At 27.9% G+C, this 18,041-nt stretch overlaps 1 protein-coding gene across 1 annotated transcript; it reads left to right on the top strand.

Annotated features, from left to right (window-relative positions):
- Positions 1 to 5,693: 5,693 nt before the first annotated feature.
- On the top strand, positions 5,694 to 16,919 carry LOC108548001 (glutathione S-transferase 1-1). Its single transcript, XM_017900754.1, has 5 exons — positions 5,694 to 5,834; positions 7,037 to 7,095; positions 7,172 to 7,313; positions 10,122 to 10,289; positions 16,764 to 16,919. The coding sequence occupies exons 1-5, from the start codon at positions 5,694 to 5,696 to the stop codon at positions 16,917 to 16,919; spliced, it is 666 nt and encodes a 221-aa protein (XP_017756243.1).
- The last annotated feature ends 1,122 nt before the right edge of the window (positions 16,920 to 18,041 follow it).

Genomic DNA, 18,041 nt, shown 5'->3' with positions numbered 1-18,041 from the left:
ACCCTACCGTCGGCATCTAAATAATTACTTACCTAGAAATATACATTGTTCGTTACGTATATACATTGTATTTATTTATTTACTATCCTAATAATCCCAACACTTGTATTTCGAAATTGTTAGATGTACGGATAATTTTTACACCCACTGTACATATATAGATCTTTATAAGTAGACGCCCAAGATATTTCAGCGTTCCGAAAGTGTGTCACTGTACAACAATCGCGTCGAAATCTACTTAAAAGCATGTATTCTGAGCATAAAAGTATTATATTATTTTACACAGTTTAATTTAATTATATACTATATATTTTACATTATATAAGTACATTATAGTTATATATATTAGTGTCAGCGTAGTTTTGGGTCGCTGCCGAAAACAATTTTCTTTTTGCGTGTTAATATCCTTATTTGGAAAATGTTATTGAAGATACATTTAATTGAAATAAATCATAAAATTATATATTGAACAAAATTATTACGAATCTGACGTAAAAAAATCCCCTAATTACAAAGTTTTAAATAAACCCAATAAAATCTTGATCACAAATCGTCGCTTTCCAAACCCCTGTACGATGGCGTGATTAATGAATTCTGACAAATTCATGAATCATCTACAGACTGGAACACATACGCCACGTGATAAAATAATAACGCAGCCTGCAGTTTTCAATGTTTCTTGAAACTAATGCAACGTATGCATATAATGTACTCGTATAATGTATCCGGTCCTGAATAATACAAACAAATATCAACTACAGTTTACATTGCTATTTACAAATTTTACTTGTTTATGTGAAAAATGGCTGCGCCAAGGTGATAACACAGGTATCAAAGAAATAGATGAACGAGGTTTTATTTTTTGCAAGTTCTTATATAAGAAACTTCTTATATATTTTCATGTGATTAACCCGAATCTGGAAGCACAAACTGTTTATATTAGATTTATGAAATGAACCGTTTATTTTGAAAGTGACCTAAATCCATTTGTTAATTATTTCCGGTTGCCTCGTGGTTACATGTACAACTTCAAGTTATCTATCAATAAAGCATTTGAGGTTACTTATATTCCGAATAAATACGATAATTTTGGACACAAGTTTTCAGAGTTAGTTCAATAATTGAGCCGTTTATTCTAAAAGTGGTCTAAGTCCATTTATACTTAAATTGAGATATTTATTATTGATAATGTCCGAAGGCAGTGACGAATGTAATTTTAATTAATTAGTATTTAACAAGTTAACCTCAGTTTTTGGACAATTGCTTTAGTTGAATAATCAGTACGTTTAATTAATGCAGTTATAAAAACTTTACACAATATAAATATTTACAATTAAATATAAAACTTAAAATTTAATATTAAATTTTAGAAATTATTTCACCCATGGGGAAGAACAAAACTTTTGTTCGGCCGGAACATCATGATTTCTTCAAATCCCTTTCACACACGCAAAATGTAGATGAGCAGTAAATTGTTTTGTAATTTATGTAGTTAAAAAATGTTTTGAATCGCATAAATTATGTTTCTGAAGTGTTGTAAAGATATATAAAATAAATTGAGTATTGTTTTTTCTCAATTTGAAGCATCTTAAATTATGTTGAATGGACTTGAGCTCCTTCAAATTTTATAAGGAATCTGGTTGTTAATTTTGAGTGTCCTAACTCCATTCTTGGTAAGAAAACGCATATTATTCACTTAATAATTGTCATTATTTTAATAGGAACTATAAATTTGAACTCCTTTAGATACACTTAAGCAGTATGACTCATTAGTATGCTGTACGTATATTTTTAATTGCATTGAAACACAAACCCTTAGATATCTCAATTTAAGTATAAATGGACTTAGGCCACTTTCAAAATAAACGGCTCAAATATTTAAATAACTAAAAAATATCGATTTCTACTATTTTTACGAAAATATTCTAGATATAGTTCTTTCCAATATTCTTATCAACTGCTTTCATTACTACTAACTTCTCCTATAAAATTAAATTTGATTCGCAATGAGACTTTCTTTTTTCCAAAATATACCGCTCTGAAGTTACTCGAAAAGCACTAAAAATCATAGAGCGTGTTATTCTGTCACGTACTGTACGACATATGTAACTATTCTCATAAGCGTTTATTTATTCAATTATCTCGAGGTATTCGTGAAATCGTTGATTGGTCTGAAAAGGCGTCCATCGTAAATCGCAGCCATACTGGTATCCGTAGAATACTTGCACCAAGCAATAATAATCAAGGCGATTACTTTCCAGTTGAGCCGCGACCACCCTAAGCTCGCTTTCATATCGATCGTACCGATTCAACCTTCGAACGTGTCCTACAATGTCGTTGTTACACTTCGACGCTTATGTTTGGTATTACAACATCGCTATGGCAACTTGATGTACCATTCGACACTGCGTATTTGCTTTGTCCAGGACTGAACGTATTCGCTCGCGAAACATACGATTTCCTGTGGTGAAGCTCGCTAATCGACTCGAGCCCGTGGAGCGCTGTTATCTTGCAGCTAGTCGATCGACTAATCGATTAGAAAATCGTTGACACGCGTGAGCGTACTCGCGGATTCGATCGAATCGCCGTGATTGAACGTAAGGGTGCAAAGAGGGTGTGTTACTCGAGAATAGTTTGAAACCCACGGACCGGTCGGAGGAAGAGGCAATTGAAGGAAAAAGGTTCGTTACCTTCCACGAAACGCTAATTAATTAATTAATTATCTTTGTGCTCGACGAGAGCCGCGTTATATTATCGTGGAAGCAAGTGCTTTCTCGATAAATTTCACTCGAAGTATTTCGTTGCAATTTTCTTTTCTCTTTTCTTCTATTCTCTCGGTTCTTGTGCACTGCGTTTATTAAGGTTTCGGTGTAAGTTTTCTAATTTGTAATTCTCGCGGTTCTCCAGTTGCCTCGCGTAATCGGAGAGTTTGTATCCCGATTCATGCAAATTCATAATGGTACAGCGTCAACGCGATTGAAATGTGAAAATAAAAGATAGAACGTAAAATCCACATTTGGAGGACTGTCATCGAAGATTGTTTATTAAAACGTTTCAAGTACGGTTTCGTTCATAGGATATTATATCTAATGTTTCATATTAACGCAATATTGAGAAGCTTAATGTATACCTATTGTTTGCTATTTTCGATATTTTTCACTTTCCATTAATTTATCGCTTTTATAATTAAAAAAATTTAGTATTTAATTATTTTTTCTTAATACTTTATTTAAGATGAGGCTCTGTGAACATATACAGCATAATAAATTACACACATATGTACGTATATGGCGGAATATTACTAATAATATTAATCTAATAAGTGAAATTAAATAGCTAAGTGAAATTAAATAAAATTTTTCAGTGCTCTTTTGGTTTTTTTAAAGTAACTTTGTAGGATACAGCATAACTTTTCATATAAAAAAGTCCGTATATTTAAATGCTCAATCAATGAAACAAAAAAAAAGGAACGCTTAAATTATGGAATTTAATTTTATTCCCTTGAAGATATTTCCTGTCCATGAAAAAATTGCTTCGTCTATAACGCATTGTGTCCTACATGCACACAAATTTTCATTGAAATTAGAATTTTTTAAGTGAGTAAATTTTCTTGTAATATAGTGTACCAATAACTTTCTACTCGTTATATCTATAATTATTATAATAATTTAAATGATATATTTTATATATTATGTACAACGGTCCCAATTAATTCCTTGGCAATAATTGCTACCGATATAAATGACTAATTGAATTAATAATTAATGAAAATTAAACTAAGTATAATTTAAATGAAGCTTATAATACTTCACCGATTTAATTATGTTTTTGTACGAAAATCGCAATAATTATAAAATTGATAAACGTATAAATAAATATTATAAAATAACAAAAGACATCCATAAAATTTAAAGAATATGAATTTGTTTCTTAAAATGAAAATTCTAGCAGAGTATTTATTAAGCTTATAATTAATATAAAATACTGAGTTTAATTCAAATTATGCTGGAATGAAAACATTAAAATAGAAAATAGATAAGTATAATCTATATATCAAGGAAAGAGAAAATGAGACTTGATTTTGTAAGCAAAATCGAAAAAGCAGAAAACAGAAGGAAAAAGGAAAATGTATAATAGAATGTACCTTTTAATACGTGACTTCGTTTTCAACGAAAATTGAATTTACAAATTCTTGGGGTATACGTGCGTCGAATCAAATTCTACCTGTTCATAGGTAAAATGTTTGACGTAGTAAAAATTTATTTATATACAAATGCAGAAATTAATTCTCATTTTTCCAAACTTTGAAAATAAAACCACGTGTCGAATCATTTCTTTTTCCTACATTTTCCATTATCTTTGTTTATAAAAACCACTACTTCTTGCAAAGTGTAGAATTCTATCCTAAACCAAACCAAATAACTTGAACTTACTCCTTTATGATTTAGAAAATTTCGTCTTTTCAAAATATAAACTCTAGTTTGAATTTTGTCTCCTTTCTTTCAGATTCTCTAATAACTTCCTCTCTTTTATATTTTAATTCATAACTGGATACATATTCTGTCGTAATGATTTTGTTCTGTCAAACACGTAAGATATCTTTTGCAATTTTGTTTACTAGTTAAATTTAGTAACTAACATACTAAATTAGTTACTAAGAAAAATATTTTAAATAGTGTATTTATCATGAGCTTTTCTAAATAATTAATACATTACGATCCTTCAATAAGTAAACGGTATACATAAATGGGAATAACAGATTATTTCAATATCTGAACTTTTCATAAAATAAAGCGAATGACATAATATATTGTAGGATGGCGAAACTGGTCTTGAGACACCGAAAATTCACGAAAGAACAAGAACACGATAACACAAACTCAAAACTAGTAAACTGATTTAACTTAGGGAAAGAACACCAAGATAACGAAAACACACAAAGATGCACTCTTTTAAAACTCTCTTTCTAACACCAAGCGACTCACGCTCGTGCTGGTCACAACCGATTTCTAAGGACTCTGTTTTGATTGTCAAGGACCACGCTTTTATGCTTTCCTTAATCTACGCTTCACATACCCGTAGGGGAGTCACGCAACTTAATTTTGTTATATAGAATAACTTTTCAATTTGCTTGTAGAAGATATCGATCGGTTTACAATTTGTTTTTGTTGGCAATAGCTGATTCGCAATTTCTTTTGGTATCCTACAATATTACGTAGTATAAAGTTTACAATATAGACATCGCTTTATGTAGGATAACACGATGACTAACTCTCAATCTAATAAGTAAAAGGAAAACAAATATCTTACATCACGTTTCCATAAAATTCGTAACGGGACCTGATAGAAAGATAGTAACGTTATATCCACCGTGTCGAAGCGCGATTTGTACAACTGCGGATCGCTCGTTTGCACGTTTGAGCTACATAAGTCTAAGGAACCATGCGCTTCGGAAAAGATTTCCATAAAAATCCCTGCAATCTGGTCAATAACCTTCCAATCCATAGGATCCGAAACACCGTGGCCGGGCAAATTTGTATGCAAGCCAAGGTACATGCGGATGCAAAGCCTAGAGATTCGAAAGATTTTCTCTATTCCGAGTCCACTGTATAAAAATCTCGTTTACACAGTGACGGTACGGGAGCAGAGAGCAAGGAAGTGACACGACTAGAAGATAAAGGCAGCACGAAGAGATGCCGATTGATTTTTACTACTTGGTGTATAGCCCACCATGCCGGTCAGTTATGCTGCTGGCAAAAGCGATCGGCGTCCATTTAAATTTGAAAACGGTCAACCCTCTAAAGGGAGAACAACTGAAGCCCGAGTTTCTGAAGGTTTGTTCCGTTTTGATTTAAAAATACAGTTTAATTGAAAAAGAACCTTTACAAAAAGTATGAAACTGGAACTGTCAAAAAGATAAAAGTTTTCGTTTATTTTATATTATACCGTGTAAATATGTAGGAAATATACTTAAATGTGAATAAAATTTATATCTGATACGAAGATAACAGAAGTAAACAAATTTAAAACGTTTTACAAAGACTGTTACGATTTTCGATGGTATTATTTGGAAACAGTTTTCTTTCCAAGAAATTCGTGGGAAATTTTGTAAATGTTAACAATATAGAAAATATAACAATAGCCTGAGATAAGATCACTATTACTTTATGTTACTAACTGTTACTGATGTTAGTGGTGAATGAAATTTAATAACAATAAGAACAATTATTTATTTAATTACAAAGATTATCAAACACAAATATTGAGTTGAAATATAATTAATTTATCACAATCACATGCTCACGCATCTTCTCACTATTAAAACTCAATTGCAACTGACGTATGCCAAATCACTCTCTCTTTTTCTTTTCTTTTTTTTATACATTATATTACATACCCAATTCACACAACACCTCAATCATAACACGCATATCCATTTATCATAATAAGCTGAATTCATTAGATATTTCCATCCCATGCATACTTGTTCCACTCATCCCAACACATATATATATTTAAAAATCTATGTAACCATTACCACCCACAACTGATTACTACTTTCTTTGTAATTCGAAGAATGGTCTGAATGTTCCAATTATGTTTAACTGAAATACAGCTTAAACGTTCCATATACGAGAAATAAAAATGAAGATTATTCAAATTCTATTTTATTTCATGAAAAAGATTATAAACAATTCTCAATTAAATTTTATAAACAAAAAAGAAAAAGATATAAGAAAATTATAAAAACTTTATTAACAACATACATAATTTAATTGCACAGTGAAGATATTATTGGTATCATACCGTAATTATAATGTCACTTTCAACGACAGTAATGCACGTTACCGAATCGAGATTAATTAAAAGTACCAATAAGAGTAAGCCTGATTTATTGAATTAAAAAGTTATCTAACATTACCTTAATGGAAACAGCATTTTAATCAAACGATAACCCTTTAACATGCTTTTAATGAAATAAAGATCTGCAATATATCTATAACTTTGTCAAATACTACTTAATCGTGTCTTTCAGTTAAATCCACAGCACGTAATACCAACGATGGACGACGATGGATTCGTTTTATGCGAAAGGTATGCGATGATTACGTCTCTGAATTACGTAAAGTATGCTTTTCATCTTGCCATTATCACAGTTACGTGTTTACAGCCGACCAATCATGGGATACTTAGTAAGCAAATATGCTAAAAACGACTCCTTGTATCCAAAGGATCCGAAGAAAAGAGGTATCGTGAATCAAATGCTGTATTTTGATGTTGGCTCGCTTTTTGAGAATATGATGAAATGCTATGTACGTATACTGATGATACTTTTATTATATATAAAAAAGCACCTTGAAAAAATAGAACATATTCATTCTCATCGTTAACACTAGCATCGATCTTTAATGTGTACTCAAATATAATATTTACATAAATTAGTAATTGAAGTTGTATGATGAAAATAAATATTTATACACAGAGTGTTTAAGAAACAGCATCCAAGACACGAAGGGATTATAATACGTACCACGAAGAGTAAAGAATATTTAATTAGCATAGGTCATATACTCAATGCTTTCGACATAAAACCGACTTTAGAAACTCAATATTTATAAATATTCCATAACGCGAGTAAATTTCTTCACAACATACTAAAGGTAAAAATATAGGAATTCGTTTAGAAATATATTAGTTCTAGGTTGGCATAGTTTTTGATTTGAATTTCTTTTTTCGAGATGATTTAAAAACCTTAATCTGTTCGGTACCTATAAATAATGGTAGAACTACGGCAATGAATAAAAATTACAACAGAAAGGAAATATATTGAATATTTATTATATATTTATTGTAAAAAAGAAACTAAGATAAAAGAAAGAAACTAATCTTTTATCGATATTGTCGATTCACAATTTCGACGACGACCTCGAACTAATTTTTTTTATTTACATAAAGTATAAAAGTCGATTTTATACTGAAAGAATTGATTTGGAATCCATGTTGATTACATACTTTTTACTTCTCTCGAGTAATACAAGCTTTTCAAGTTTTCCTACGTTTGCCACGTTTTAAATGCTCTAATTATTGTATTTTTATTATTTAATAATTGTATTTTTATCCCACTAAAGGACAACATTAATTTTCTTAAAGCAACTGGATGTATTCATAATTGCAAAAATAAGAAATTTCAAATCAAATAGCCATTGTGACTAGTTTGATAAATTTTGTGCTAATAGTACAGTGTAAGAGGTAAATACTGAAACGATAATTTTAAAGTACAATTTTCAAAAATTCTGAAATTTGGATTTTCAATTGTTAGAAACTATTTTTATAAAAATATACATACATATAGAGGGTGAGTTATTTAACTCTCCGCTTAAATTTATTTGCAAACTATATGATGTATAAAAACATTTCTGGAACGAAAGATGTTTGATATAAAGAAATGCATGCGATGCAATGAACACTTTCTTGCATTTTCACTTTTTTATCAAAATGCAAAGGTCATCTTGTGTTTTCTAACCGCATTGTACATATTACATTTGACTATACTGTTCGAAAGAATAGTGAATGCAGAGTAAAAAATTATTAAGGTATATGAAGTCACATTTGAGGTAATCACCAAAATTTATTTAATTTTTAATGCAAGAAATGTTGGAAACGTTGTCCATTATACTCAATTTATCTTTATATTTTGATAAAAAAGTATAACAGCAAAAAATTAATTACTGCACCGTATGAGTTTCTTTATAGCGTACAACTTTTATTTCAGAAATTTTTTACACAGCATACAGCTTACAAGTAAATTTTCGTAAAAATGTTAAATGACTCACTCTGTATATCGCATTATCGCTAAAAAAGGACACAACTTAGAAATCACAATTCTTCAATAATTATTATGAAAATGTTGTAGAAACGTTCTTTGCTTAGTCATGAAAATCTCATTTCATAGTTATATCACTAGCAGGTAATTACTTATACTTTATTCGACAATAGCATCGTATTATTAGTTGTATCCGGATTGTTAATGTGAAGACATATATGTTTCAAGTTAAAAATGTACCATTTCTAATCACGTTTCTTTGTTCCACATAAGTAAAACGGAAACAAAATAATATTTAATTGTATTCAGAAATAGTTTTTCATTTCTCCTGAAAAATTGAGTCACTTTTTAATTGAAAGTGCGACATATTAATAAAAATAACATTTCTTGATAATTCTTTTAATGAACCTTACTGTACTAGATTTTACAATTAAAGTATTCATTCTTTTTCTCGTTTCCTTTTTGAAATTTTCATACTTTTCTTCTATACTTTTTAATTATTACATGTGCTGTATCAGAGTCATTATAAATGATACTGCATGATATATTATAATACAATATATTTACCAATATGAACGATCGATGATTCACATAGCGCGAAATCAGAGCAGTACGAAATGCATTAGCTTTTTAACAAATGTTGAACATAATGCAATATAAACAATGAACATTTTACAATATGTTGACGACAACTGACATGGAAGCAAAATCTAATTTACATCCCATTTTTATGTCCAATAATGCAAATAAAAGCCTTATTTCGTGATATTTGTATATATTAAAAAGTATATTATATTTTTACGTAATAAGTGTATAAAAATTAATACTAGAATAAATAAACTTAAAGTTCTCTTTACCAAATAATCATAAAAAATGGATGGTCTGTTAACTAAATTATTATATACGATTACTACTAAATGTTGTGCAGTAACAACGTTAAAAAAAAGCTAATTAAATATATTTTTTAATCCAACTTTAGATTACATTCGTCTGATAAGCATAAGTTTTAATTTCGTTGTAATATTTTCAAACATGGAAAACAAAATTGCTAGAAAATTAACGAAGAAAATGTTTACTATTTTATAGAATTACTGATTTGAAAAATAAAAATTCATTGAAAAGTAAACAATTTCATAAACTTCTAAATGATAATACAATAAATATACTTATTCTATAATTATAGCAATAATTATAGAATATATAGAATAGCAAATCAAAATTTTTATGAAAAATACGCATTAGTTTGTGAATTATATTATAATAGATAATTAACAATTATTTATCGTTTACATATTAGTATCCAGTATTATTTGCCGGAATACATTCCATAAACGAAGAAAGCTTACAAGCTGTGGAGAAATCATGCGATTTGCTAAACACCTACCTGGAAGATCGCGAATTCGTCGCTGGTGATGTACTTACCATTGCTGATTTTGCCATCCATACAACCATTTGCGTTTTACTAGTAAGTATTTTGAAAGTGAACATATGATTTTGTAAAAAAACAAACTCTTGCAACATTTTACCTTTATGTTGAGAATTTCCAACTTTTGTTTCTTGTATTTAAAATATAAAATAAGGAATTTACTTATGTACTTTAGCTCATTTCTTTAATACAATTCAGGATATAAAACTGTATTTAACGTTTCAAAAAATAAAAGAACGTCTATTACTTATTTATCAACAGATACGTGTGATGTATAAGACGAATAAGGAAATATAGTATGCATGACAGTGAAAAATGTTAATGGTTCAACAATATATCAAACCGATTCCAGGTAGATAAAAATTGGAGAAATATATATGGGGATATTCGCGTAACAAAAATTACTTGCAGACTCCATAAATATTGATTTTATTGAATACCATTGTACGATAAAAGTGTGATATACTTTGTAGAAGGATAGAAGTCAATTTCATTTCTACGATAAGAATTGCTCGTAATGCTCGGAGATATACATATATACATATATGAATTAAGGAAAACGTCTTCCAGATAAACAAAAATGACGATATTGGTTTTATTAATAAAGAAAATAAATTTCAAATGTAAATTTAATACTTGAGTTTAAATTAAAAGATAATCGAAGATATAAATTCATATTTTAATTTTGTTATTATTTTTCATTAATAAACTCTGAATATTTATACAAATATATATTTCTCTAAAAAATTAGTAATAAAGTAGAAAGAACAAAAATTTATTCTGTCTTGTAAATGTTTTACTCGTGCAATTTTACTTTGCATATTTTACATATTCTTTGAAAGTCATATGTAAGAGCATATTATTTCCATAAACAAGTATATATATAATATATATAATAATTAATATGTATATATATAAAACTATATATACATAATAAATATATATAAATAAATATATATGTATTTTTATTTTGTAAAAATTTTTCATATTGCCAAACAATTACTATTAATCGATTTGAAAAGATAATTGGATGATATCGAAAAAATTGACTCGTTAATATTGAACTTCCATATAAAAATTCAGCTATCTTATCAATAGTTCGCCTGATTTTCAAACCCATATTATAATTACGCTTGTTTAAAGTACAAATCAAGATTTATAAATTATGTTATGTAAAGTATTGTATTACAAAAGATAATTAGACCGATACTATTGTATTTTCGTATCGTTTATAGAAGAGACTTAGGCTATCCAAGGATAACTTATAATCCAAACTAGCTATCAAATTGCATAAAACTAATTGTTTAAAAAATAAAATAAGAAACGTTAGAGACGTAAACATTATTTCTAGGGGATGTAACCATACAAAAAGGAAAATAAAAATACCTTCTGATAAAAGAATTGTGCAAAGCAGCACAGCACTTGATCTACAACATCGAAATATGATAAAATAAATACCTAAATGATTGATACTCTCTGAGAATAAAACACTTCCTCCATTATTTTTAGTAGATATAAAAAATTCCATAAACTAAGGAAAGAGACTTAAATGAAAATAAAAGTTATATTCGGTGTTTTATCCAACGACTTATTAAATATAATATTAAAACGGGGTAGAAGAATTTCGACGTTTCAAGGATCGAAAAATACTCTTCGAAACCAAATCAATCCTTTAGTGTTAATTTCATGATATTAAAATTAAAAATAAGAGGTAGCAATAAAGTGCTGTTTATAAAAATTGCAAAATTTCTATCTAGAATATATGATTATCACGAGAGAAAAGTAGGATTAATGTAAATATGAAATAAAAAAAAGAAACATGTGTACGAACACAGTATGTGCGTTAAAGTAAAAAATATAAAATCAAAGAATATGCTCAAATACGAAATTTAGCCTCTAATGGTGTGCAGAAAAATTCTAAGGATTGCAATTCTAGGTATTTCATCTATCCAAACAATCTTTATATATAAGACAGTATAATATTGATTTTGTCTTCACCTGAAAAATAAGTTCTTAACTAAATTTAATAAATTATAGTGTCTGACCTGCTTACTAAAATCAATGTGAGAGAAGTAATAAATATTGAACCAAATAAAACTCGTTATTCACAGAACGAACTAAAAATTTGAGGGAGAAATTCATAAATTTGTAAGAAATAATAAATGATACAATAATAGACACTAGACACATTGGGAAATTTTCTAATGATAGAAACAATTATGTGGAGATTTAAAGATAATTCGCGGAACCACATAAGAACAAGAGGATTAACTCGATCGGATTGTCTAATTTTCTCCGCATATCTCATAGACGCGCTAACCTTAATGCATGTTGTCACTTCAACCAAAGAGCAAAATAGATGTTCTTACTCTGTCGTTTATGATTATATTAACAAAAGCCAGACCATTCAGGGTACAACTAAGTCGTCTAGTATTTTTTCTACAGGTCACCTTCTGAACTCTAGTACTCTAGTACTATAGTACATACCTAACTAATGTAAACTGTAGGTTGAATATTTTGTTAAAACTTAAGAATCTCTATGAAATTGAAAATACAGCAGACATATAAAAAGGAAAAAACCAAAATCAATCAAAAAATTATTATTACTTTAAATTGTAGTTAGAATGGAACTGCTGTTGCAGTTTTTAAAACAGATATTGAAATATGGATTTAATTGACAGCAATTTATCAAAATTATTAAATCCACTACAAATACAAAAAATAAAAATATCCTTAAAATCTTTAAAATTCTTCTACCTGTAAAAAGAAAAGTTATTGCTTTCACATTATGGCCCTCTTTAAACTATGCAACTTTTATTAACAAAGCTTTTTTGTATTTCAAGAAATAACAGAGATATTCAAGATAATCAAAATTATTGCCCCACCCTGTGCATAAGAAAGAATTCATATGCTTACATATAACTGCAAATAAATAAATTAACAAACTTAACAAATAAATTGAGAAAATTGACTGATAAAATGATGAAAAATCAAGATTCGATGAAAAGAAACAGAATCTAATGACATTTAAAGCTGCAGTAAAAGAATGATCATAAGTGGAATGGAATTGGATATTATCAATGTAGCACACTAATGTAAAACAAAATCAAATATAAATGACAAATAATGCTTAAACTACATATATATAAATAGTTTTAGAAAACTAGACGTGAATCCATATTATACAATATGTAAAAAAGAAATAAAAAGTTACATTAAAAAGGATTGTTCTTTTCTACAAAAAAGAAAGTAAATATAAGTCAATTAGTAGAATAGATCTCAATAAATACAATATGCACAACAGAAACTTGGATCATCAATTCAGATCTAATATTATTATATATACTGAACTGTACAAATTTGAACATTACAAAAAAGATTTAAATGGATATAATTAGAAAATAAAATAAACTAGTGAAAGCAAGAGAAATAGACAATATGACTTTTAAAGTATGAATAAATAAAGTAATATTAACTATTGAATTAAATACAAATTTATTATCACACAATTAAATCACAAATAACACAGAAGTTATATTCTCAATAATTAAAGTAATAGTAAATCATAACAACCAAATTGCATTGTCTAATCCAAAACTAAATAGTAATAAACTATGAAACGAATTTATAAATTACGGCAAAACTTAAATTATACTTACATAGAAAGGAACAAAATGATGATACTATGTTATGGTATAGATAATTGGAACAAGTGCAATTTAATGAAATGAAAAGAATTCTGAAATTAATCCATGAAATAATGACCATAAAAAAGGAAATATATGAAATAGGTCAAATCTATGAGAAAAATTATAGAAATATATAACATGGTTGACTATTAAAAACATTAACTGATTGAAAAGAAAAAAAATATGATAATAAAATGATATATGTGGATCATATGATATGGGAAGGATAAAAATTGAAAAGAATTTACATGGACTATATTATTCCTTATACCTCACAAATAAATTGCAAATTAAGAAGTTTAATTATAACATTAGCGATAACATTTAGTTTCAACTTACAAATACCTACATCAATGTTTTTGAAAAAAACTATCGAATAAAATTTTCAAACCTTTAAAGAAACTAGAAATGCATAAACATTGTAGCATTTATTCAAGTATAAACTATAAAATAATACTACAATATATAGTACCATAAACAGGTATATGTATAGAACATATATAGAGTATTGAACCAAAATAAACTGTTACATACAAGGAGATTAATGTCAAAATACCTTTACATAAGAGAATCCAACATAACAAGACAACAGCTCTTTTAAAAAAATTATAAAGAAAGGCACTCTCACGACAGTTTAATGACAATACATTATTAACCTATAAAGAGGTTGTAACTTGTCCAAACAAAATGCCGAATAAACCTAACAAAAGAAAAAACAAGTGATAAAAATAAACAAGACAAAAACAGTATTGAATGTTAAGGAACTCACAAAAATTAAACTATTTACTATTAAATCAATACTAAAAATTACAAATGATGAAAGGCTTGTTTGGTAAAAATCACGGTTTCAAATGTATTTTGAGGAGACAAGTTACACGTGCGTACGTGCCTCATGTAACTAATGTAATCCATGCATTTCCTAATACACCGAACACAGATGCACATGTAGCGATATAAGGCTTGATATTAAAATTGTAAGATCTTCACCTCGTGTTTATATCGACGTATGTAATGTTTGTATTATGAACTGAAATTATCTTTTGATAATAACTAATTAAGACTAGTTTACCCGTTTATTCGCGTATTAAATAATACTCGGATATCAGCACGAATTTACTAATTACACGGCAACAACACGAATATATTAATTGCACGTGTATTCGTGTATTTTAAATACGAGTGAAATGGGTATCTGTATTGCTTAGAAATAAGAGGCTGCAGATAAAGGAAATAAATTGATTAGAAATTTAAATAAGGAGAAATTTGAATATAATTTAAAATAAACTTCTCATTAATCATAATGAACAACGTTTTTGTATAAATTAGATGCGTAATATGAGAAAATATGTGAATGAAAAGTAAAAGGCAACAAATATATTCAAATATAAAATAAATCATTTTATCTACATCAATGTACAAGAAAACTTTATAAAGGATCGTAATATTCTGCTATTATACATATATCTATAAAATATTTATATATAAAATCCTATAAAACTGATTTAGTCTCTTCCTTGTACAAACATCACAGAAACCCGTATCAGCACACTTCATAATGCAAGCTTTGATCGTTCAACGATATATCGATCTTTACCTCCAGCCTCGTTAAGCTACTAAGAGAAAGTGGATTATTTTGAGATTATACCAATTTTAAAGGGAGATATAACTTATAGCTTATCGATAATTCTAATTAACAATATTTTTGGCTATTTCAGGTTATCAAGTATTTTGATAATATAATTTTTCTGTAAATATTTGTTATTGATGTCTATAAAACTTAATTTTTAATTATATATTGATTTTTTAGATGGAAAGTTGAAGACGTTAAATCAAGTTAAAATGTAAATAATGTCACTTTTGTGAATCAATTCTTCGAATAAAATTTTTCCAACGATTTCTTCGAATAAAATTTTCCAACGATTCTTTTACTTTTCTAAATTGTTGAAAAATACCATTTAATATCTAAATATAATTAATTATATAATTATCCAAATATAAAAATATATTATATTTAATGCCTAAATATAATTAATATCTAAATTATACGATATTATTTAACTTTTTATTATATATTTCTTAAATCAATTCAAAATCGATTTAATCGAGTAATGCTTGTGCCTATGATTATGAAAGTGGCCTAACTGTAAGTCGTTTATATGTCGTTTCGAAATATTTAAAACTTCGCGCTTTAAATATATTATAAATTGAATAACTTAATTACAGCAACACTACATTGAGTTTGTCAAAAATAATTTCGTTTTACCGTAATATAAATGAACTTTTGGACTTTTGACTTATAATTGTGATTTCGTTACATCGCATTCACAATCACAGGCATATTTAATGTTTCTTACCTGATTTAAAGATTTCGTAAAAATCTTAAAATAAGATGAAGATCTACGCTATAATATGCAATTACAATAAATAGATCTTTTATTATTATTAATTCTTCAATATTTTGTAGTACAATATTTTGTAGATGCAGTAGCATCCGATAAAATAAAGCGTACTTGAATATTTAATATAACTTTCGCTTCTATTAGATGATATTATCGAGTATAATAATGTTTTATTAAAACAGAATATCGATTATTTCATAATTAATAAGTTCACTGTGCTCATATTGGTCTGTTAAAAATATCTTTACCATCATTTCACAGGACATTACTTTTCCCCGCTTTAAAGCTTTTGATCGCGCAGCTGAAAATAGAAATACGCTGTGCCATAAACGCAACACGAACCCAGCAAACAGCGCGCGATCGATGTTATAAAAAAGTTGGAAGGTGAAATATTATTAACAGAATATAATCTATCTTGTTGACAGTGCTTTGGGTTCGATATCGGCCGATACGACAATGTGGCAGCCTGGTACAATCGTTGCAAACAACTTTTGGATAAATTCGGTTTCGAGGATGTACACGGCCCTGGGACAAAAATGTTTACCGAATTGTATCAGGCGAATTTACAAGAATCCAGTTAACACTGAGGCCGTAAAATGGGACGGTAGAACCGTGAACTCGTTGCTTGTACACCGATGATCGAGATTAGACATGAAACCTATTGAATCCCTCTAAATCATCGCTTCGTTCAACGAGAAATTTCTTTCGTTAAGAACAATGATATAAATTAAAAATCGTTGTGACGGATTTATTAGACCTTAGACTTTCTATGAAATTAACATTATGTATAAAAAATATAATATAAAAAATAGTATTTTCAATTTCATTTTTGTATTTTCTAATCTGTATTGTGGCGAATTGTTTAATTTTTATAGAACTATTGTTATTTAAATTGCTAATTTGCATTTATTTTCTAATTTATCGTAATTAGTGATAAGATTGTTTAAAAATTTAAACGATTGTATTATATGCGTAATTAACATGTTATACGCGATTAATTAACGCGATTACATTATGTTGTTGTTATTATGAATAGAAAAATAATAATAAAATTTTCTTCTTAGTCAATAATAACACGTCAGTAATAATATTTATAATAATAAAATAATATAGCAAACTATAAATTGAGACCCAAGAACTAGCCAATAAATGATAAGTGATTATTTATTTAAAAAATATTGATGTATAATTGATAAATGCGTTATAATTGCGTTAAAACAGATAAAGTAACTTGTTTTGAAGTATAATACTAAACGGAATTTTCCGTAATTCCATTAAAATTTTTAGAAAAGTGTAAGACATTTTTCAGATGATAAAAATATTGTGATACTTAAGATTTTGATAAAAGTTAATATTCAAGCAGTTGTTCTGGTTTAAATCAAAAGACGATGTAAGTAATATAAATACAGTAACAATTTGACATTTTAAATATATGTTATAAGTAAACATATAATATATAAAATACACCTTCCGTTTTTCCTCCAATATTTTTATCATTTTCCTCTGACTGCAATCCCATGTTATTTACATTTTACCGCAAAATCTGGGAAGATAACGTAATTATCTTTCATATATATGTACATAGGAGTAACAACAGAGATATTTTCGATAACTTATTTTGTTACTTTCATTCAAAATAAGTACTCGTGTAACATATTAAACTGACGATGTATCTACGATTGAATATGTATCAAGTGAAAATA

Source organism: Eufriesea mexicana, unplaced genomic scaffold (genome assembly GCF_001483705.2).
Source record: "Eufriesea mexicana isolate 0111107269 unplaced genomic scaffold, ASM148370v2 scaffold1357, whole genome shotgun sequence".
Classification (NCBI taxonomy): Eukaryota; Metazoa; Arthropoda; class Insecta; order Hymenoptera; family Apidae; genus Eufriesea; species Eufriesea mexicana.
This window is presented reverse-complemented; position numbering and strand designations above follow the sequence as displayed.

What these genes read in the sequence shown, in the direction of transcription:
- LOC108548001 (XM_017900754.1), top strand. Translation starts at nt 5,694, where the DNA reads ATGCCGATTGATTTTTACTACTTGGTGTATAGCCCACCATGCCGGTCA. An exon ending in GGATTCGTTTTATGCGAAAG is followed by an intron (nt 7,096 to 7,171) that starts GTATGCGATGAT and finishes ACGTGTTTACAG; the next exon opens with CCGACCAATCATGGGATACT. An exon ending in CAACCATTTGCGTTTTACTA is followed by an intron (nt 10,290 to 16,763) that starts GTAAGTATTTTG and finishes TCTTGTTGACAG; the next exon opens with TGCTTTGGGTTCGATATCGG.